The sequence below is a fragment of the Chaetodon trifascialis genome, chromosome 1, assembly GCF_039877785.1.
Source record: "Chaetodon trifascialis isolate fChaTrf1 chromosome 1, fChaTrf1.hap1, whole genome shotgun sequence".
Classification (NCBI taxonomy): Eukaryota; Metazoa; Chordata; class Actinopteri; order Chaetodontiformes; family Chaetodontidae; genus Chaetodon; species Chaetodon trifascialis.
Window position 1 is genome coordinate 17,632,123 of NC_092056.1, and position 19,777 is coordinate 17,651,899.

General features: G+C 40.4%; 1 protein-coding gene across 1 annotated transcript in view; it reads right to left on the reverse strand.

The window, feature by feature from the left end:
- Window positions 1-19,777, reverse strand: part of hipk3b (homeodomain interacting protein kinase 3b) — a 38,300-nt gene that overhangs the window by 17,936 nt on the left and 587 nt on the right. The window contains exon 2 of the mRNA XM_070972251.1: window positions 9,863-11,171. Coding sequence (XP_070828352.1) covers window positions 9,863-11,171 — 1,309 coding nt within the window. The remainder of the gene's footprint in view (window positions 1-9,862; window positions 11,172-19,777) is intronic.

The window sequence follows — 19,777 nt, forward strand, 5'->3', positions numbered from 1 at the left end:
CTGTCAATTCAAGATGTGTTGGACAAGAGCTTCTACACCTGTGTAGCTTCTACACATCGCCTCAATCTGCTTTTATTAACAACTCTCCCATATTTCTTGCAAACAATAGTTAATATGACAAAACAATCCATGACTAAGGCCTTGTAACAGATAGAGTATTCTATCCATGTGGCACATGTTAGCAAGAGGGGCTGCCCATTTAATCTCTAACAGCCTATAAAACATTTTTAAGATTGCCTTGGGCTGCCTCCAAAATCTAACAGACTGGAAGAAAAGCATGAAACAAAAATAACGATGGCAGCTTAGGTAGTCACAAAATCAAAACCTGAAACAGCTGTATTTTCAGGAAAATAATTAAGAGGAGAGAACCTTCAGGGGCCACCTTCTGTTCAGCATTGCCCTTTGTTTATTATTTTGTCAGATTCCACAAAAGATTATGCAAAGTGCTTCTGGGTACACAGAAGATACAGAAGAAGATGTGATTTTCTTTATATCCTTTTGTTCTTACCTTCCCCTGCTGAAGGCACAATAGCAGTGCAACATGAGAGTCAAATAGAAAACAGGTTTCTCTCCTTTGGTTTTGGGGGTTGAGAATGAGTGGATGTTGCCATGGTTGCACCGCTCCGTCCTAATCAACGCAACTCAAGCCTCACTGCCCTCCTGTGAAACCAAATCTATTTTCCATCCTTAGAATATGACGTACAAGCTGAGGGGCCATTGAATGCAAGATGAGCAGAAGCCTCGTGACTGTTCATTACCACGTGCAAGAGCTCCAGAGGAAACACACAGGTTCAACAAAAAGATGAGCAAGGTGATGGGCCAGTATCCTGCCTTTTGCCAAGTGTTTGTGTTTGTAGTGACTACTGCTCCATGTAGCATTTAGCAGGAATACGTGATTATGGGCAAAGAATGAAAGAGTGTACCTGAACAAGCACAAACTCCCAGGTGACAGCTCAAGTCACGTGGTCAATACCTTTACATTAGGGATATCAACAAATATTCTAAATTGGAATGTAAACTTCAACAGTAAAAAAAAAAATCCAGACATTTGATTGTGAAAATTATTATACCATCACACCATGGGGGATGGGGATGAGATGTCAAGCTGACAAGAGCAAATAACACAGAATAGGACATTTTTCCATGTGTTTATTTTGTAATCTGTTGCTATGCACTTCCTCTAATAGACATGTTTATGTGGAAATAATATACGAGTAATATGACTCATTGTATTGGTTTGCCATCATGGGCACAATGCACAAAAATGGATGTTCATATGGTTCAAACCTGCCTGTGGTTTTTATAGAGGGCATAATTGTACGTCACGTCTGGACAATTTTGACAGCCCTACTGTACATAAGCACCTTTCCGATAAATTGTGGGATAAAATAAGGTTTAAAATGCAGACAAAACTGCAATTATCATATTCAATGACCTGATGCCGCATAGCTACACCTACACAGGCAGCGAGTCATCCACAACAAACTTGAGTTTTATGGCTATGCAAAACATGTGGGTACAGTTTCCACAGATACAGAATGCCTCAATATGTAGCAAAAGTAATGGCAAGTGGTGTACATAGTGCATGACTGTTTGATCCAAAATGAACAAAATAATAATACTGTATTGCATATTTGATGAGATGGAGTAAATTATGCACATGATGGATGTTTGCCTGTGCATGCTGTATATCAGGTTTATTATGCACTTCTCTCTCCTCTCTCTCAAATTTAGTTATCTTATGCAACAACTAGGTGTGCATTAACATCATTAAGTTTTTACCATCCATTAAAGCCAGTCAATCTGCCTCTAATGTGCTGCAAGCACATCAATCAGCCACAACAGTAAAACCACTGGCAGTTAACCAACACTGATAACCTCATTACAATGTAATGTTATGCTGGGAAACCTTGGATCCTGATATCATGTGGACGCCAACCTGACATGCACTACCTAAACATTACTGTAGACCAAGCACACCCTCCCCAGTGGCAGTGGCCTCCCCCAGCAGGACAATGCGCCCAAAGATTTCAAGGTGGCCTTCAAATTTCCCTGATCCCCTGACCGAGCATCTGCGGTGTGTGCTGGAACCAGTCAAATGCATGGAAGCCCCACCTTGTGACCCACAGGACCCGAAGGATCTGCAACCAATGTCCTGGCGCCAGACACCACAGGACACTCAGGATGGGTCACAGCCATTCTGGTGGCACAAGGGGGGCCTACACAATGTTAGGCAGGTGGTATTAAAGTGCCTGATTGCTGTATATCGCTGTACAAAAGCTAAACATGTTTTTCTCAGTTACAAGACAAAGGCTGCATATCAGGTCTGCTGACTGATACTACTGTGCAGTTCAAAGGTTGGAAATGAATGACTGAGTGAGACATGAGTTGTCTACAATATCACTGTGTTCAAAGGTTTCCATAGAGCCTCGTGTGTTGGTGAAAAACACCTCCAGAGGAAGTGGAGGGGAAAAAAGAGACACATCTTCAAAGAGCTTTCCTCGCCTGCAAGCAGCAGTCAGAAGCTCTTTCCAAAACATTTCTCAGTTCATAGCTCACTTTTATAGCTTCAAGCGATGCTCATTAGGTTTAAATTAGTAAAAAGGATCTTGTATATGTTTTTTAACAACTTGTGCATTTAATGATTTTATTTAATAGATTTAGACTGACAGTCCAAGATGTAACATTTGGCTTTAGTGAGGTCACTACAGAAAAAGGCCTTACTGAGAATGACAAACTGCATTGGCTGCTGGCTTGTCTTTAATGGAAACCATCACTAACAAACCCTAATGCACAATGCTGAGCACAGCAGTAACAGCAGGCCCAGCATGGGCACACCACTGTGCCAAATGTAACAGGCCAACACTGCAGGTATGATATTCAGCAACAATCACAATATAAAACCCAAACAGGCAGGAGAAATGGTAAGATTTGCCATTTTTTCTCCTCCATAGCCTGAGGCTTCCACTACATTTTACTGGTCATGGATGGGCTCTGACCAATGAAAACAAGTCTTTCCCTGGTCAGCAAGTTCAGCAGTTCGCTCCTTCACCTCAAACAGCTGCTTCCCTTCCTCCATCCATCTCGTCTTTTCCTCCCTCTTGGTTTGTCACACAAAGAGGCTGAGACACAAGGCAATGTTATGTTACTGGAACCAACACAAACATGATGCATGGCAAGATTCCAAAACACACAGTGAACGTGTGCATTAAAACGTTGACCCAGAGATTCAGAAGACTCTACAAACATCTTAAGTAAGTTGGGTCTTCTATCCTGATATCCTATATCAGGGCATGGATAAACATTCAAACACTCATTCTCACTACTATTTAGTAATTTTGAGGTTATGAAGTTCTGCTGAGTTCTAGTGTGTTTCCAGTGGCTTTGGAAAACTGGGAATATGCTTTCATAAGAATTGAACTTAAAAAAACTATAAAAAAAAAAATAGAGGGGCAAGTATGTCAATACTCCTCCTCCTACTCATAGAAAGGTTGCCAGATTCTCTTTATTTGACTAAAGGCTGTAGCGGTACCTGGCTTGCTGGCTAGCATGTAATACAACATGTAAAAATGAAAATTTTGATGTTGAAAACTTTTAACTTTTGACAACTGGCAAGTGTTTCCTTTGCTTCCATTTGTGTCAAGCTACCCCAGACATACCTCCATACTGTACTCTGTACTGCACAGACACAAAATTGATAATAACAATATTCTTCTGTCTGTGTGCTTACAACTGTGGGTAAGATTGCAAACAAGCATATTTCCCAAAGTGTCAGTGTTACTTGGATACAGTATGAAAGTCTGGTAAGTGTGTTTTTTTTTTTGTTTTTTTTTTTTCAGGTGTATCTCATTTTTATCTCACCTGAAAAAAAAAAACATGGCAGACCTGAGTCTTGTTCTCTGCAAGAAGGACCAAGGCAGAGCAAAGAAATTATCTCAACTTCTATTTCTTATTCATGACCATTATTTAATACTCCAGAAATAGTCCTCTGATCCTCCCTGCTCTGTCCTCACAGGGATGAACCAAGTGTAAAGTGGCACCCTACCAGCTCACACAGAGAGCAGCAAACAAGGGTGGACACACATAGGGAGGGGGTCATTGTCCTTGCATGCTTACGCAGGCCTTTCAGTAAGCTCGTTCTGGTAAATAAACTCATTTGGGCTACACCAGTTGGCAGAAGCTCACCCACAAAGACAAACTGACAACATGGTGACTCCATGATGGAAGAATGGAGCTTTCGTGAACGCTTCTTCCAGGAACTGTAATTCCACACACTCTCAGAGCATTCTGCATTATTCAGTGGAACAGAGAGGCAGTGTAGCAAAGAGAGATAACACTTGCACTCTGATCTACCAAGACCTTAGATTAAGGATACAAGGCCTTAGACACGTTTTACAGATGTTAACCTTTCAGTGTACAGACATAGAGCCAGTGTTAAAGGTCTGTATTCTAGTTCAGGAGGACTGAGCTTCTGCTTAGTGTTTTCAGTTTTCAGAATCAGAATCAGCTGTATCAGATGTGTGCATACACATACAAGGAATTTGTGTTTTTTCATTGCTCTCAATGAACTTAGACAGGAATAGACATAACAGCTAAGAGCAAGGATGGCAAACCTAAACAAATATAGGCAAAGAATACATACCAATCAAGTGTTCTCTAAGTTGGAAACAATACAGAGGAAAAAATACATGTTGAATGGTTATACACAGAGTGGATGATGATGTACAGCATAAGCATATATACGTCTATATACAGTATATACAGAGTGCAGGATTTATATTGACACTGAGTGCATAATGATAACAACCACAAGTAACAAGAACCATTGCCTGAGGGTAATTCAAATGTACAAGGGGTAATTTTAGAAAACAAACAAAACAGACAAAAACATGTTTTCTAGCACACTTATCTGGAACTTCCTTGACAGATTTCAAGATAACTTAAAATACTCATTTTCAATCTCTCAATGTTTACAAGAACACATTGCAAAAGTAGCAAGCTATCAACAATTCACAGCCTTGATGACAACATATATTTGCCTCTAGTTCAAAACTGCATGGCCTTAGTGATGAAGGATGCCATTTTCAAGGTGAAGTCGAGGGATGTTTCACCCAAAAGCCATTCATGTATGAAGAAAACAACTAAAACAACAACAACAAGACCCACAGACTTTCTGGAATACAAAGCTGATCTTGGAATTTTAAGCAATTTCTGTAGTTGTCATTTCCTCTGTTATTATGTTTAAACTGTTTGTTAAACTACCAACTCAGACAGGCATGACAGAAAAGCAAGCATTTGTTATGAACCACTACGATCACAGCAGACTACGTTGCTGAACCGTAGCTGCCCACTGCGATACCAGTATTAACACCGTGGGATTACTAAAACAATAACTGTACCATAACACACTGGCAAAAGCCCACAGTCAAGTGTTCACTCAGTTAAGTTTGCACACATTTAATGTTATGGAACAACAAATGTGCAGCTTTACAGGAGGGTAGCCAAAATGCTCTCTCATAAAGACATTTCTTAACTGCTCTGGTAAATACAGCAGCTTTTGTTATTCATACCAGTGACAACATACTTTACAACCCTGATTCCAAAAAAGTTGTGACGCTGTGCAAAACATAAATAGAAGAGAATGTGATACTTTGCTAATCCTTTATGACATACAGTAAAACAACAAAATATCTACCTCATGAACTTCATTGATTTTTGTAAATATATGGGCTTTTTTTTTAATTTTCTCAGTCATTCACAAGCATGGATGGAGCGAGGTTCACTGCTTTGTGAACACATGATTTTATAAAGCATATTACATGGGCTCAGAAACACTTCTTAAAACTGTTGTCGGTAAACACAGCTCCTTTGTGAATGACTGCATTCTGTTTTTTACGTTTTACACAGCGTCCCAACTTTTTAGGGACCGGAGTTGTATTAAAACAATGTGACCTTCGGCACAACACCAGAAAGGTAATTTGTTGCTGGAAATATGAAGCAGTATATGTCATAGGACCTTGATGATGGTTGCGTGACACAAATTGGCACAACAAAGAGTTGGATTGAAGTGATAAGCAATGAACCTTTAGCATGTGAGCACAAGATGAGATTGACGAGAATGTGCAGACCTAAGATGAAAATCAACAGGGATGCTGATTTGACACAGCATCAAAGTGGACTGAAAAGTCCATTTTCATATTCTGTTAATAAAATACATGATGTTGCAAAAAAAAAAAAAAAAAAAAAAAAAAGGGTATGAGAACCTAACTAACCTAACTGGGTGTCCACAAGTTCCCCTACATATAAAACACATTTCTAAGACTGTCTGGCGTATAACGTCCTAATTCTGTAGAAATATAAAAATAATTCTGTAGGAAAACATTAATCTTGAAGTCTCTGTCCAAATATTCCACGTGTGGATAGGAGAATGCACTACAGATTGCGGCTTACATAGAGGTACTGGTCCACTGTAGAGTAGACCTTTCAATTACATCTATGCTGAACTGGTGCATAGGAACACACACAAAATGTTTCCTATGATACTGCTACTGCATGTCTAATGCAATAGATGTTTAATATATTGTAAAATTAAAAGTAAATGAAAAAGTGAAAGGACAATCCACATGCAACATCCACATTCAAATAACTTACAAGTCTGTCTGCAAAGGCCTAGTCACGTTTAATCTTGATTCAGGACTTAGGAACAGTGGGAAGGGCCCTGATCTGATGCTGTGATATGGCTTATAGGGAAGCAGCAATTCAGTGATGTAACTGGGAGTTTATAGATTAAGTGCTATGAAATGTTGTCAGTATGCCTCTCAACTGACAGAAACATGAATGAATGACTTCCGTAACTTGTTTTCAAAATAACACACACTAAGAAACAATGGAAAATTGAACAACAAAAACTAAACCAGAAGCTTAATAAAGGAAATTCAAGTTGGAATGTGTATCTAAAACGGTATAAAAACGGCCACTTCTAGAAAATTGAACTCTGAGTGCTCCAACTAAACTGACTGTGCAAACCGGGGTGGCAAATTACGAGGGACATGGGCCAAATGCTTGTAAATTTTGGAAGCTGTTGGCGTATCTCTTAAACTTATTGGTTTGAGTGGCTGATAGATTTGAGCTGTCCACCACTCGCTATAGATTAGTAGCAAACAAATATTGAGTACTGTGCACATAACCAAACACACAAACACAAATGGACATATGAAAATCAAAGCAGCTGACATTAGAGCTGATTGACCTTGAACAAGTAAGTGAGAGCTCTCTAGTATTTCAAGCTGTCCTTATTTCATTCTGGCTGCCTATGTGCATCACCATCTATAGAAGTCAAAGCCCACTGGCCAGCGTCCCATGAGCTATTTTAAGCAACCCTTCACTCTTACCCTCAGCAACGCTGTTGCCTCACAGTATGCTTTGCATACTCCTGTCTGCCAGGAGGTCAAAACTACAGATTTACAAAGCATTTATGGAATTGTCTTCCATCTGCGAGTAGCTGAACATGCAAGGAAAAGTGAAGCACACATTTTTACTGACCCTGCTTCTCTGACACAAATCAATTAATGCTGGTGTAAATGATTTTTACCCAGACAGACCTTATTATCATTTTGTGCTCACAAGTCAACAATGTTACTGATGTATATTGTACCAAAATACACCACCATGCAAGACCTGCAAGGATGTGCTGCTGACCAGTTGACAGAACTGACATGCAGAGTTGAATCAGCTGCACTGTTTGTTCACTCACCCCCCCACCCCCACCCCCCATTTCTATTTTAAGCAACTTCCTGAAACAAAGTACATTTAAATCAATACAACAATAATCACAAAAACGATGAACTGATTCATGTGTGGGATGAAAAGACAATGCAATAATTATGTGGCACTGACAAGCATTTTTTCCACTGCTTCCATAAAACTATGGCTGAGGAATGGGTGAAAGCAAGTTTTGTCTGTTCAAGCCAGTCAAGGAGAAAATCTACACTAAATGAGAATACAGACAGACATCAAATCATCCATTTGCATCTAGTTTCATCAACAGTATTTTAATTCCCTGTGGAGTACACTGCCTCACTGGCTCACTGTGCAGGCAGTGGCAATTATTCAAATACCATGTAAATGCCTTTCATTAAAACAGCCTACCACCTGAATGTGGTTCATAAATCCTACTCACTTCTTCCCTGGCTCAGAAACCAAAGGTTTAAGACTAAAAAAAGCACTAACAATCTATACCACAAAATCAACTGAATACATCTCCTAATTTAGAGAGAGAGAGAGAGAGAGAGAGAGAGAGACAAACGAGAACTCATCACTTCCACAAACTCTCACAAGCGCAACCACAACCACATCAGCAAATGCAAGATGCAAGTGCTTTCATGATGTCATGTCTGTATGCATGGATTTGGATATTCTCCTGGAAAAGATGAATGCTTCTGGCCAAGCATTGCAAACAAGGAGGAGTGTTGCCCAAATGTGAGAGCAGCCTCCATCAGACCCACTTATTCAGTGTGTTTGAGACGCTGTCCTGCAGAAGATCCATTAGATAAAAAGTGCATGTACGCTGGCTAAATACTGACTGTCACAATTCATTCCATGTGCCTTGTGAAAGGTTCAAGGATGGTTTAAAGATGCTGTAGCAAGTGAGTCAGTTATGATATGACTTGGTTGAATCACTATCTCTAATTAAGAGTGTGCACCAGCTGCCTAGGTTTGACATCAAATGATTTAACAACCATTAGTCATGCCGCCTGTGCACATAGAAAAAATTGCCATGATAAGATGAAAATCCTAGTAGAATTAACAATGTCAAGCTCTGGGTGGCATGAAGCATCCCTCCTCACACAAAGTTGACTCTGTGGGACCAATCAAGTGTCATGCAGCTGCATTATTTGGTTTAACTGGAAAGACGGACATAAATTCATGTCATCATGTCAGAAAACAGTGCAGCTCAACAAAAAACAAGTTTGTAGCAACTGTCTGCATCTCCAAATCTATTTACTTTGCCAAAACAATGTACTCTTTATGAAACATACACAAACAGATACATGCATGCATACTTTACATACAAAACCCTTGCAAATTAATGCCATAATATAGCAAAACGGCTTACACTATATCTTATCATCTCAGAGTCTTTATGCAAACCAGGGAAATGTACAAATCAAACAGTGAACTGGGTCACTCCTGCCTCTTATGCAACAGTTGATACCATTTCAGGCCTGTTTTTCTAATCAAACCAAAGCACTCGTAACATCATGCCAAAGGTACTTAGTCCTGCCAGTTTTCCTAGGGCACATCCAACAACAGGAGTCCTTCCAACATCAACATTAGGTACTGTACATGCTGCCATGTCATGCCTGTAACAGCATACTTGTGTTTGGAATGGCATTCAGTAAATTCTGTTCCACCCTGAATCTAACTGTTCACACTTTGTATTAGGGTCAAATATTTGCTTATCTGTTTTTCTTCTATCCTAACATAATTTCTGTAAATCCTTTCAACTCCTAAAGCTAAAGGAGTTGCAAATACAAACAGATAATTGATTAATCATTTATTTTTTTCTTATTGTTTTGAATACTTGCAGGATACTTTCCCAGGCAGGAGGGACACAAACAGTCAGTCTGTAGTCTGCAAGTAAGGGTCACATTTTTTCAGAGTCTGTGGTATGTGGTTCCTAAATAGGCAGGATGTTGTGCAGTATGGGAGACATTTCCTTTTTTGCGAGAGGAAGGACATTTTTGTAACCTGACTACGGTGGTCAAGACACCAACAGACGCTGAAATTATCTGAAATTCACTGAACTCAAACTTGTTTTGTTAAAAATTGATAAAAATGATTCTTCTTTTTTTGTACTCACCTGTAGTACCGAGACTGGAGGTACGTGGAGCACACTGCTTTGGACACATGGCTAGCTGAGCCAAAGTCTATCACCTTCACCCTGTAGGGCTGCCTGACTGGGTCCACCAGCATTATGTTCTCCGGCTTGAGGTCTGCATGAATCAGACCCATGCTCTTCAGCTTTTTCAGTGCTGTAGCTACCTGCTGTAGCACAGGTCTGATCACTTTCAGGGGCAGCGGGCTGAACTTATTCTGCTTCAGGAAATCGTACAGGTTCTGCTCAAGCATCTCAAACACCAGGCAGGTGTGGCTGCGGTGCTGGAAGCATTCAAAGGCTCGCACCAGGTTGTGCTCATCTGCATTCTCCCCACTCAAACGAGCAAGGATGCCGACTTCGATTTGACCCTGCCGTGCATATGAGGGGTGGTTCTTCAGGATCTTCACAGCCACTACCTCACCTGTGCCCCTCTTCCAGCACTTCACAACCTGGCCAAACGTGCCACGTCCCAAGAAATCCAGCACTTCATAAGTATTCTTCATGGAACACAGAACTTCATGCTGTACTACCTGATAATCCCCATCCCCTCCTCCCGTTCCCCCTGCTGCACCTACAACACCCTGTTTGGAGGGCCCGCCGCCAGCTCCCACGGCTGCAGGCGCAGTCATGGTTGCGTTCCCCACATTCGTCGTTTGCAACATGGCAGGCAACATTGACAGTTCCTCCACAATCTGCATGGTGCTCCCTCGGTTATCCAGCTCTTCACTTTTACGTTTCAGTCCACATCGCTGAGAGCTGTCAGCTGAGTTCAAACCTCCACAGTTCTCTTCTCGGTCGCCCTCCTCCTCTCCACCTCCCTCACCTCCTCCACTGCAGCCCTCTCCCCTTCCCCCTCCTCCTGCCCCTGTTGCTCCACTGCTGCCCCCACTTGCTGTATCTGTCTGCTGCTGCTCTTTGCCCTGCAAGTGGACAACCCCTGCGTCCTGTTGCTGCTGGGCCGCAGCTGGGCCTGGTCCTGGTCCTCCTCCTCCTCCTCCTCTTTTACCAGGCTGTTGCCTCTGTATGCCACGTACCACCACTGTCTGCACTGGGTACTCTTGTCCTCCACGCACTTTCACACCCACTGCCAAGTCTCGGCGCAGAATTGAGTGGGCTTGTTTTGTTGGGTGCACAATGCCAAGGGTTCTGCTGTTCAGATAAGTCCGCGGGTGTGCCCTCTCATGGTACACACAGCTGCTGGGCTCAACTTTGAGTTTCTTCACACTGCTAAAGGCACTTGTCTGGGTTTGATAAATGTGTGGTGGGTAGACCAAGACCTGTGAGGCCATACCTGCAGAGAAAGAGAATAAAGCAATAGGTCATCAGTTTGCATTCTCTATAAACTTGCAGGTTACATAAAATGGTGCCATTTCGTATAAACTATGCTAAAGAAAGGTGGAAAGTGCTGTGCAGCACAATCATACTTAACTTATACGTTGAGCAACATATTGTGAAATACAAAAAATAATAATACTAAAGGTTATATCATATTGTGAAATACAAAACATAATAATACTAAAGGTTATATCATCAGTTGAAAAACCAAAGAAAAGTCCACATCACCCAGAGTGTTTGCTAAAGGTCTAGGGCAAATTTTAGTTAGTCCAAAACAACTGACAGACACAATCAATCTCATTTTGTTGTTTTAATTACCCCTACTTGATGACATCACAACTAGTAGTGCCCCACAAACATCCGTTCACCCGTCACCCCAACCACATACAACGGATCAGGTCAAAATAACACGCTGTAGTGGAGTGCTTGAGAACACCTTCACCATTCTACCCTATCCACTGCAATCCCACCAACACCTCCACACAGTAGATGACTAACTTCTCAAAGGTTTGCCTGACCTTTTCCTGCCATTTCCATGCATCCTACTGCTGTGGGTCTCTAAGCAACCAATAGAGAGGGAGAGAGGATAAGAGACAGACAAAGAGAGAAAAATAGACACAAAGCATCATCGGACCCACATTTTCAATTACCTAAGACATGGTTTATTTGTCCCTCTCCCCCCATCAAGCATGCATGCATGTGTGTGTGTGTGTGTGTGTGTGTGTGTGTGTGTGTGTGTGTGTGTTTGAGGGAGAATAACGTACTTCATGCTCATGGAGACCATCATATCTTGCTGAAATACTCAAGAATAACAATTTTCATGATCCTGAGCATCTTTAAAATCTGGCACAGTGACCTTATCAGACACTGTCTTGTGTGCCACACAAGAGCCTATGACCTAATTTCATCCTGGGGCACATTCACTGAGATACAAGCAGCTTGTCCCCAAAGATTTCCACACTTTCATTAACAGTGCATTTACACATCCATGTTTACCTACATACAAAACAAATCATATTAGAATCTTCATCAAAAAATTCTGTGCGCTGTGTTTAAAAAAAGCTAGTCATAATAGTGCAAACATCATTTTTAATGTCTAATTTCCCCCAATCATTCAAAGAAGATGCATTTCTTAAAATCTAAAACAGACACATGGGTGAGTTTTAAGCTGTTAGTGCCTCTGTAGAGTACCCTAACATAAATACCCTTGATGGAAAACACACTTGTGTTGTGATAACACAAACACTGTGAGCCACCCCTTTGACTCTATTCTGAGCAGCAAGATAAGGTCAACCTATTTCCTTCACAGTGCTTTAATGTTTGGTTGCACTGTTTACAATCTTCTCTGTTATTAACAATTTATCAAATTAACCCAAGCAGGGCTCAAATGAACAACCATTTTGGTCATGAATGAAAACAAAACTAGAAGTGAAATCGCAGTGTCACAAACGTCTTCATTGTAAAGTACATCCCATACAGCTAAAATTTATTTGCAATGGTGTTCACGAGACTGTTAGTTTACATGCTCTAATTATCATGTTATGGCAGCTGGCTGGACTGTATGTTATCCCTGTGTCAGCATTGGTTTCCACAGTCCAAACATGTGGAGGTGAGATGAATTGGACACTGAGTCTGTGGTTCCCGGGTGGTGGAATGAGTTACCAGTCTATTCGTTCTGCAGAGTACCTCTCAATCTTTAGAAAAACACTGAAGACCAAGATCTTTTCTGAACACCTTTCTTAAAAAAAATAAATTAATAAAACTCTCTATTCACTCTATGCACTTCGTAGCATTGCCTTTGATTCTTTGCGAGGAGTGAGATGAGAAATAGAAAGTGAATGCAACAGCGAGCGAAGAAATTGTCAATAAAACAGGGAAAGTCAGCTTGCCAGTATGGCAATTTTTTGGATTTTATAAATCGGACCGTAGTCAGGCCAATGTGGTCTGTAAATTATGCAAGACTGTCGTCCCCACCAAGACCGGTAATACCACAAACTTGTTTAACCACCTTAGCCACGCTCACTCTTTGGAGCGCAGCCGTATTCGCCAACGTCCAACAACATCTACAACCGCAGCACCAAAGCACAAGCAGCTGACCACCATGCAGAGGTATCTGCTTCAGTGTCTGATGACAAATCATCTAAAAGGCACAAAGATATAACAGAGGCAGTGGCATATCATATAGCTAAAGACATGCTTCTGCTGAGCACTGACGAGAAGCCAGGTTATAAAAATCTCTTACACATGCCTTTTTTTTTTGTAACACACTTTTAATAAAAATATAATTGAATAGTTCATGTATGTTTAGAGTAAGAAGAGTGACTAAAGTTATTTATATGTCTAGGCTGATTTTATAGTTAGGTCATAGGTCAAATAGGTCATAAAAAATATCAATAATTATTGATATCGACAGATATAAAACACTTATATCATGATACAGTTTTCAGCCATATCGCCCAGCCCTACCCTGAAATATGCAGTATTCCACCTCTCAACCAGTGTGTGCTAGGATTTGCTTAATTGTTGCAGGGGGGAAGTGGCTAACACACCCACTATATATTTACGGTATGTTGTCTATAATTTAGAGCCCTGTGATGGACTCTGTTATTCATTACATCCAGCATGTGTAGAATTTCAGACTTTACGACTTATGAACTACGAATTATGAGTCCTAAATGGGAGTATCAAAAAAACAAAAGACACTGAGGCAGGTAACAAGCACACCGTACGCATTGCAGTATTACAACACTCTTTCCTGTTTTGGTCTATAAGGTAGTATGCTTCAGTGATATGAGGGAGAAACAGCGTGGCGTATGTGTCTATGTTGTGGACCATATGGATCAACAGTGAAGAAGTCAATTATGGCTTCTATTAAGTTTCCATGAAAGTTTTATGATTTGACTTTTTTGTTTTTGTTGTGACTCTGGGTCACTTTTAGTATCAATCATGGGCATCACTGAGACGTTTAGGACCGACCCAATACAAACCATCCGCACATGCTTCACAAATGTGCCCTCACACTCATAAACCTCTGCAATTACATAACTGTGGCCAGCCATGTGCCTCTCAAAGTTTTAAACATCACCGTCTGTGACTGTGCCAACTTAGATAGGCTCACAGTTGGTGACTGGCTCACATATCAACGATACCCACCCACTGCACATTTTTTAGGACAAGAGGGAAAAATCAGTAGAAAACAACACACAACACACACACACACACAACACACACAGAGTGTCCACTGGGAGCATGCTGATTTCTTCACAAAGGTCCCAGGTATGGGCAGCACTCAGTAGATCAAAAGCACATAGGAAATAGCCAAGCCTACTGAAAAACACTCAAAGTTCACTCTGTAGCCAGAGCCCAGTGTAGGGACACGCTGTATTTGTCATCTTAGTAGCAATCATGTCCAAACCAAGTGAACACCACAATAGTCGATAAAAAAATGATTCATTCATGTTTCACCAACCATTCCATAACCTATATATTTCTAAAATCATGGAAAGAAGCAGACAACACTTTACCACCCAGAGATCCAAGAACTGCACTGCACTATCTTTAAGATGGATACAGATTGGATATCTGAGATTGCTGAGCATTTATTAGCTTGCGTCATGTTTCCTCATGTTTGTCTGTGATGTAGCCATGCTATATTCAATACTGCAGAGCCACGGCCAAGTATTTCTTTAAGACTTCCAAATGAAATACTACATTTACACTGTGACTTTTGTCTTATTGCCTGGGGAATGGTGATGGTAATTGACTGGTCTGGAGATGGAGAGCATGCTGTCTGGTGCCGGAATCCCTAGACGGAGGGATTCTGCACTTGGACCACTCCCATGAACTGAGCAATCAAGACGTCGAGATTTGGATATCAACTTAGTGTAATACAACACTCAAATTAAATTTAAAACTAAGCTAAACTTGGGCATCAGTTAATTTCCCTGGCCAAATAAATACAATCATTAAATTGTCAGGAGAATTCTGTCACAAGGATGTGAAGCAGACAGACTTTGTTGTTTCAAACGCAAAAGAATGGCAGCTGCTGCTATTATTACCATCTGAAGCCAGATACTCCCTTGGTCAGCTATGAGGCTACTCCTGTGGCATCACATTACTTTAAAGGCTGTAGAACCTTTCCAGCAACCTTGAGCTGCTAAGTAATTGCTCACAGCTGAACTTCTGACCCTGGCTCACTCAAAATTAAATTGTCAAGAAAACAAACACTAGACACCTGTCCACAATGAACAAATGGTACAGACTGACAAAAGTGTCTCAAGACATAGAAATAACAGTAATAGGTGAGAGGACGAACAGGTGATGGCAGTCACACCATGTTGTAAGGGAAAAACAAATACAAAACAAAGTAATCTTTCCCACCCCATTTTTTCACCCCACAAATAAACTAATGCACTAATCTAATCTGCAGTTAAAGGTTATGTTTCCACTTAAATGTCGTATTAATTTAAAAGACAATATACAAAATTATATGCATCAGTGCATTTTCATGAACTACTGTTAAGTCAATATTCACCTGAATGTCTATTCTTGACTTTTTGTGCCATCTGGCAAAGCGAAGGTGCAGTTAAATGTTGAGTATTGGTGAAACACTAATGATTTATTTGAAATACAGGCAGCTGAATATAGCACCTCAACATCACTGGCTATCCCTAAACGTTCTGTCCATCATTAATGGTCATAGGCGAGAAGAATAACGACCCAAACCCAGACCAGTGTGCCATATACCGCAAATCAGTCAGGAACTGAAGAAACTATACATGGCCATGTGGCTTGACTTCACATCTAAAAGCAAAACACAGAGGTGCTGAGATCAGTGGAGCTCAGGCTCTGGAACATGTGAGCTATAAATGTTTGGCATCCTACAGCATATCAAAAAAGACACATTAAGCATTCACACGTCTGACAAGGTCATCATGCATTCTGTTAGGTAGCGCCGCTTTCTGTACAAAAAGCAAACAGAATTTTGAGAATCATGTAAAATACAACAAATTTTTAAGTCCAAATGAATAGCCAAACAAAAGTTAGCAAACCTTATCAAAATAAACATGGACTTTACAACCTTATTATGTTACTGGAGCACAGCATAGCGTCAAGCATAAGCATTAGCCCAGTTAGTTAAACAAATATGATCAAACCCTAATGAAAATTTCTGATAAAAATGGGAATCATGATTTACTTGCAGAAGCATATGATGTACTGTAGGACTGGGATGTGGGAATACATTCTAACATAGTTTCTTCCCAGTTTAAAGAATAAACTCACTTTGACTATTCACGATTTTAATTTTATCCATCCAATGGGACCGAGAACATGTTTGGTTATTTATGCAAGAATGCAATGACGTCTTTTTGGCTACTGCTCAGTTCAGATGAGGATACCAAACGCAGACAGTTACAATGGAAATGAAAGCCCCTACTTCAGATCCTCTCCACTTCCTGCTGTTGCCATCCCTTGAGCGTTAAGCAGGGCTTGCTGTCTTAATTCAAAGTCTCACAACCTCCCTACACACTGTGGTGCTTTGCCTCTGTCTTGTGAACACGATCTTCTATGCCCATTAGATAAAAAGGCCCACGATTTTCTCAAGCATGTGACCACATGCTATTCCGACTGTGAACTTATGACTATCACTTAGAGGTATTCGCCTTGTTGGATTAGCTCCTGTGCACAGGCAGTACATTTGACTGTTATGAAGAACAACTAGTGAATGCCAATTACAAGCACCACAAGAGCACCAGTGAGTCTACTCTCAATATGATTACACTTAGCACACAATATGAGCATTTGTATTTCTGAAATCACAAATTTTACTTCCACTTGATAATGGTCATGGCATTTATGAATGCCTACACTGAATGTGTAGGCATATGATGACATCACTCCCTTATGATGCGCTCTTTCATCAATATAATATACAAGCACTGTTGGTTTCTGTACAAGTTGTAAACTATAAATGAAAATTGGACACAGATTAAGAAGTCAAGCCTTGTCATCCTCGATAATGGTCTTTCTTGGTTTTTGATCGGAAAATGTGAAAAATACTAGATGTTTTCCAGATGTCCAGTGGAAGAACTCAAAATTTCAGATGCCTGAAGAGTATGTAGCTAAAGTTTCACTAATAGACAAATGCATAAATACAGAATATAAAAAGTAAAACCGTTTCTAAGCAATGGATAAATATGAAAGGACTCTATACACCTGTAAATCACTAACCGTTTAGTTTTCTCTCAGAAATTAAGTAATGCTTTTTTATTCAAGTCTGTCACCTCTATCAAACATGTATTAACAGCTATCACCAAGCTGCACATAGTGAAATACTACACACAACAACAAGCACTTACATTGATTAGCAAAACATTGATCATAGAGCCACACAAACTGCTACATTTTTCATTGAATCAGTAAGCTGTTTTACTTGAAACCAGATATTCTTTCCTCAGCAGTTTATGGACAAAAGCTTCTACCTTGTTATTTAAATCCAGGGCTCTGACCAGATCACTGGCTGCTTATACGTAATTACATACTGTGTGCTGGAACAGATGTTTACTTCTTGGGATACTGGACTTTCTCCACCCATCACTTTTGTGATTCATACAAGTTACCTCACATCTTCTTGTCATGGTACTCTCCCCATGAACTCTCAATTATTCTGTTTTGTTTTTCTGCCTCAAGTCCGTGGGCACACCTCAAGATGACATCACTTGGAAACCAGTCTTTAAGTTGGCCACAATGCAATACAGATGACCAGCTACTCCAAGTATTGCAAATCAGTGCAGCATAACCTGAAATGACAACACGTTGCCAAGTTGTACTACCTCCCCAACCCATTAACAACCTCCCAACCCATTAACAACCGATATTACCCACTAATAGCAATCGCTAGAGGGAAAAACGCTGTTTACACATTTATTTACTGGCCACCCTGTGTACGGACTTTCTTCTGGCATTACTGGTATCATTATCACCCACAACCTTCCTTTGGTGGCCTTGTTACTGATAAGCTGATGAATGTGGCGCATGAACAGCAGACAGGAGTATCTCTGCCAAGTCGAATCACACAAACATAGCAGTACTGTGGAGCACTATAGTCATGGTGTTGTCTCAAAAGGTTCACAGTATTCACAGATACTGGCTGATGGCAACTTCACTACCATACATATTTTTAAAAAAGTATGTATGAAAGTGTGTATCTTGAATACTACCTAAAGAGCTTTTGGATATTTAGAATATTAAGTAACATGGACCAAATCTCAGTAAACATTAGATGATAGACTATTTGGTACTATTTGCATAAGAATAGTCTTCAATGCAATCAAAGAAAATTAGAAAAGTAAAAACAGGAGTGATCTTTGGTGGAGAAACAACAACTGCAACTACAAAAAGAGAAGCTATGATGAATTACACTTATTGGACCAAACTAAGGAGCTATGTCTGCTGCATAAGCCAAACCAGCAAAAAAAAAAAAAAAAAAACAACTTCCACCTAGTATCTGCTGTACCATGGAATTTTCCAGCTTAGCATACAAAAAGCAAAACAAAGTTTCAGTGCAACAAAAGAGGAAGTATTACTACCTTAGAGGACAGGGAAAGTACATTAACTACAGCATCACAGTGTGAGTCTTTAATTTATCTTTCCAGTTTCACAATCACTGACGTGTTGGTTCCCTACCACAGAAATAGCTGGTGGTACAAACAATCTTGCCCACGATCATACAAGACACTTTCATTTTGATGATATACAGTAAGAGATCAACTATTTACCCCATGCCTCATTATGAAAACGAAACCATCACCAACCTGCCAACCACGTCTAATATGACTACCTAGACAGTAATCACAAAGTTGGTTTTTGGACCTCTTATCTTCCACTGTGTGATGATGGGGGAAGAGAAATTGGCTTTTTTTTTAATGGCTGTGTTGGTCTGAAAATGTGACCCAGGCCACTCAGTTTTCTACCCTGCAAGGTATTAACTGGCTATCGTAACCATGCAGGATTCAGCACGCAGTTCTGATATGAACACAAGATAAACTTATTTAAGAGTCGCCGAGGTCCTGTAAATACCGCATTATAAACGTGTTCACAGTTCAGCGTTTACAGTTTAATAACTGTAGATTAGTAACGTTAGCAGGTGACATTACTGGCCAGCTTGTACATTTTGACGTCTAACGCTATTAACTTGCTCTTGGCTATCTCAACTATGGCTGAGCGTTAACGTCATCTTACAATGTTTTGCTCGGTGAACTGAGTCACTTCCGAAGCCACCCTGTTCGCTAACACACATGAAATAACAACGTTACACCACTCACAGGTGAAGTCACTCGGTCTGTGTTGTCCATGTAGGGTATGATAACGGTAAAATAATCTCCTGACGCTAACGGTAGTTAGTTAATAAGTCTAATGATCTAATGATGAAGTAAAGCAACATGTTCAAAAGAAATCAATGGGTCTCCGTTTCCACAGTGAAACAACAAACTTTGCTTTGTCCATGATACTCGTGTTCACAATTATCACAAACGTCACCGACACCGCTGTCTGGCAAGGACA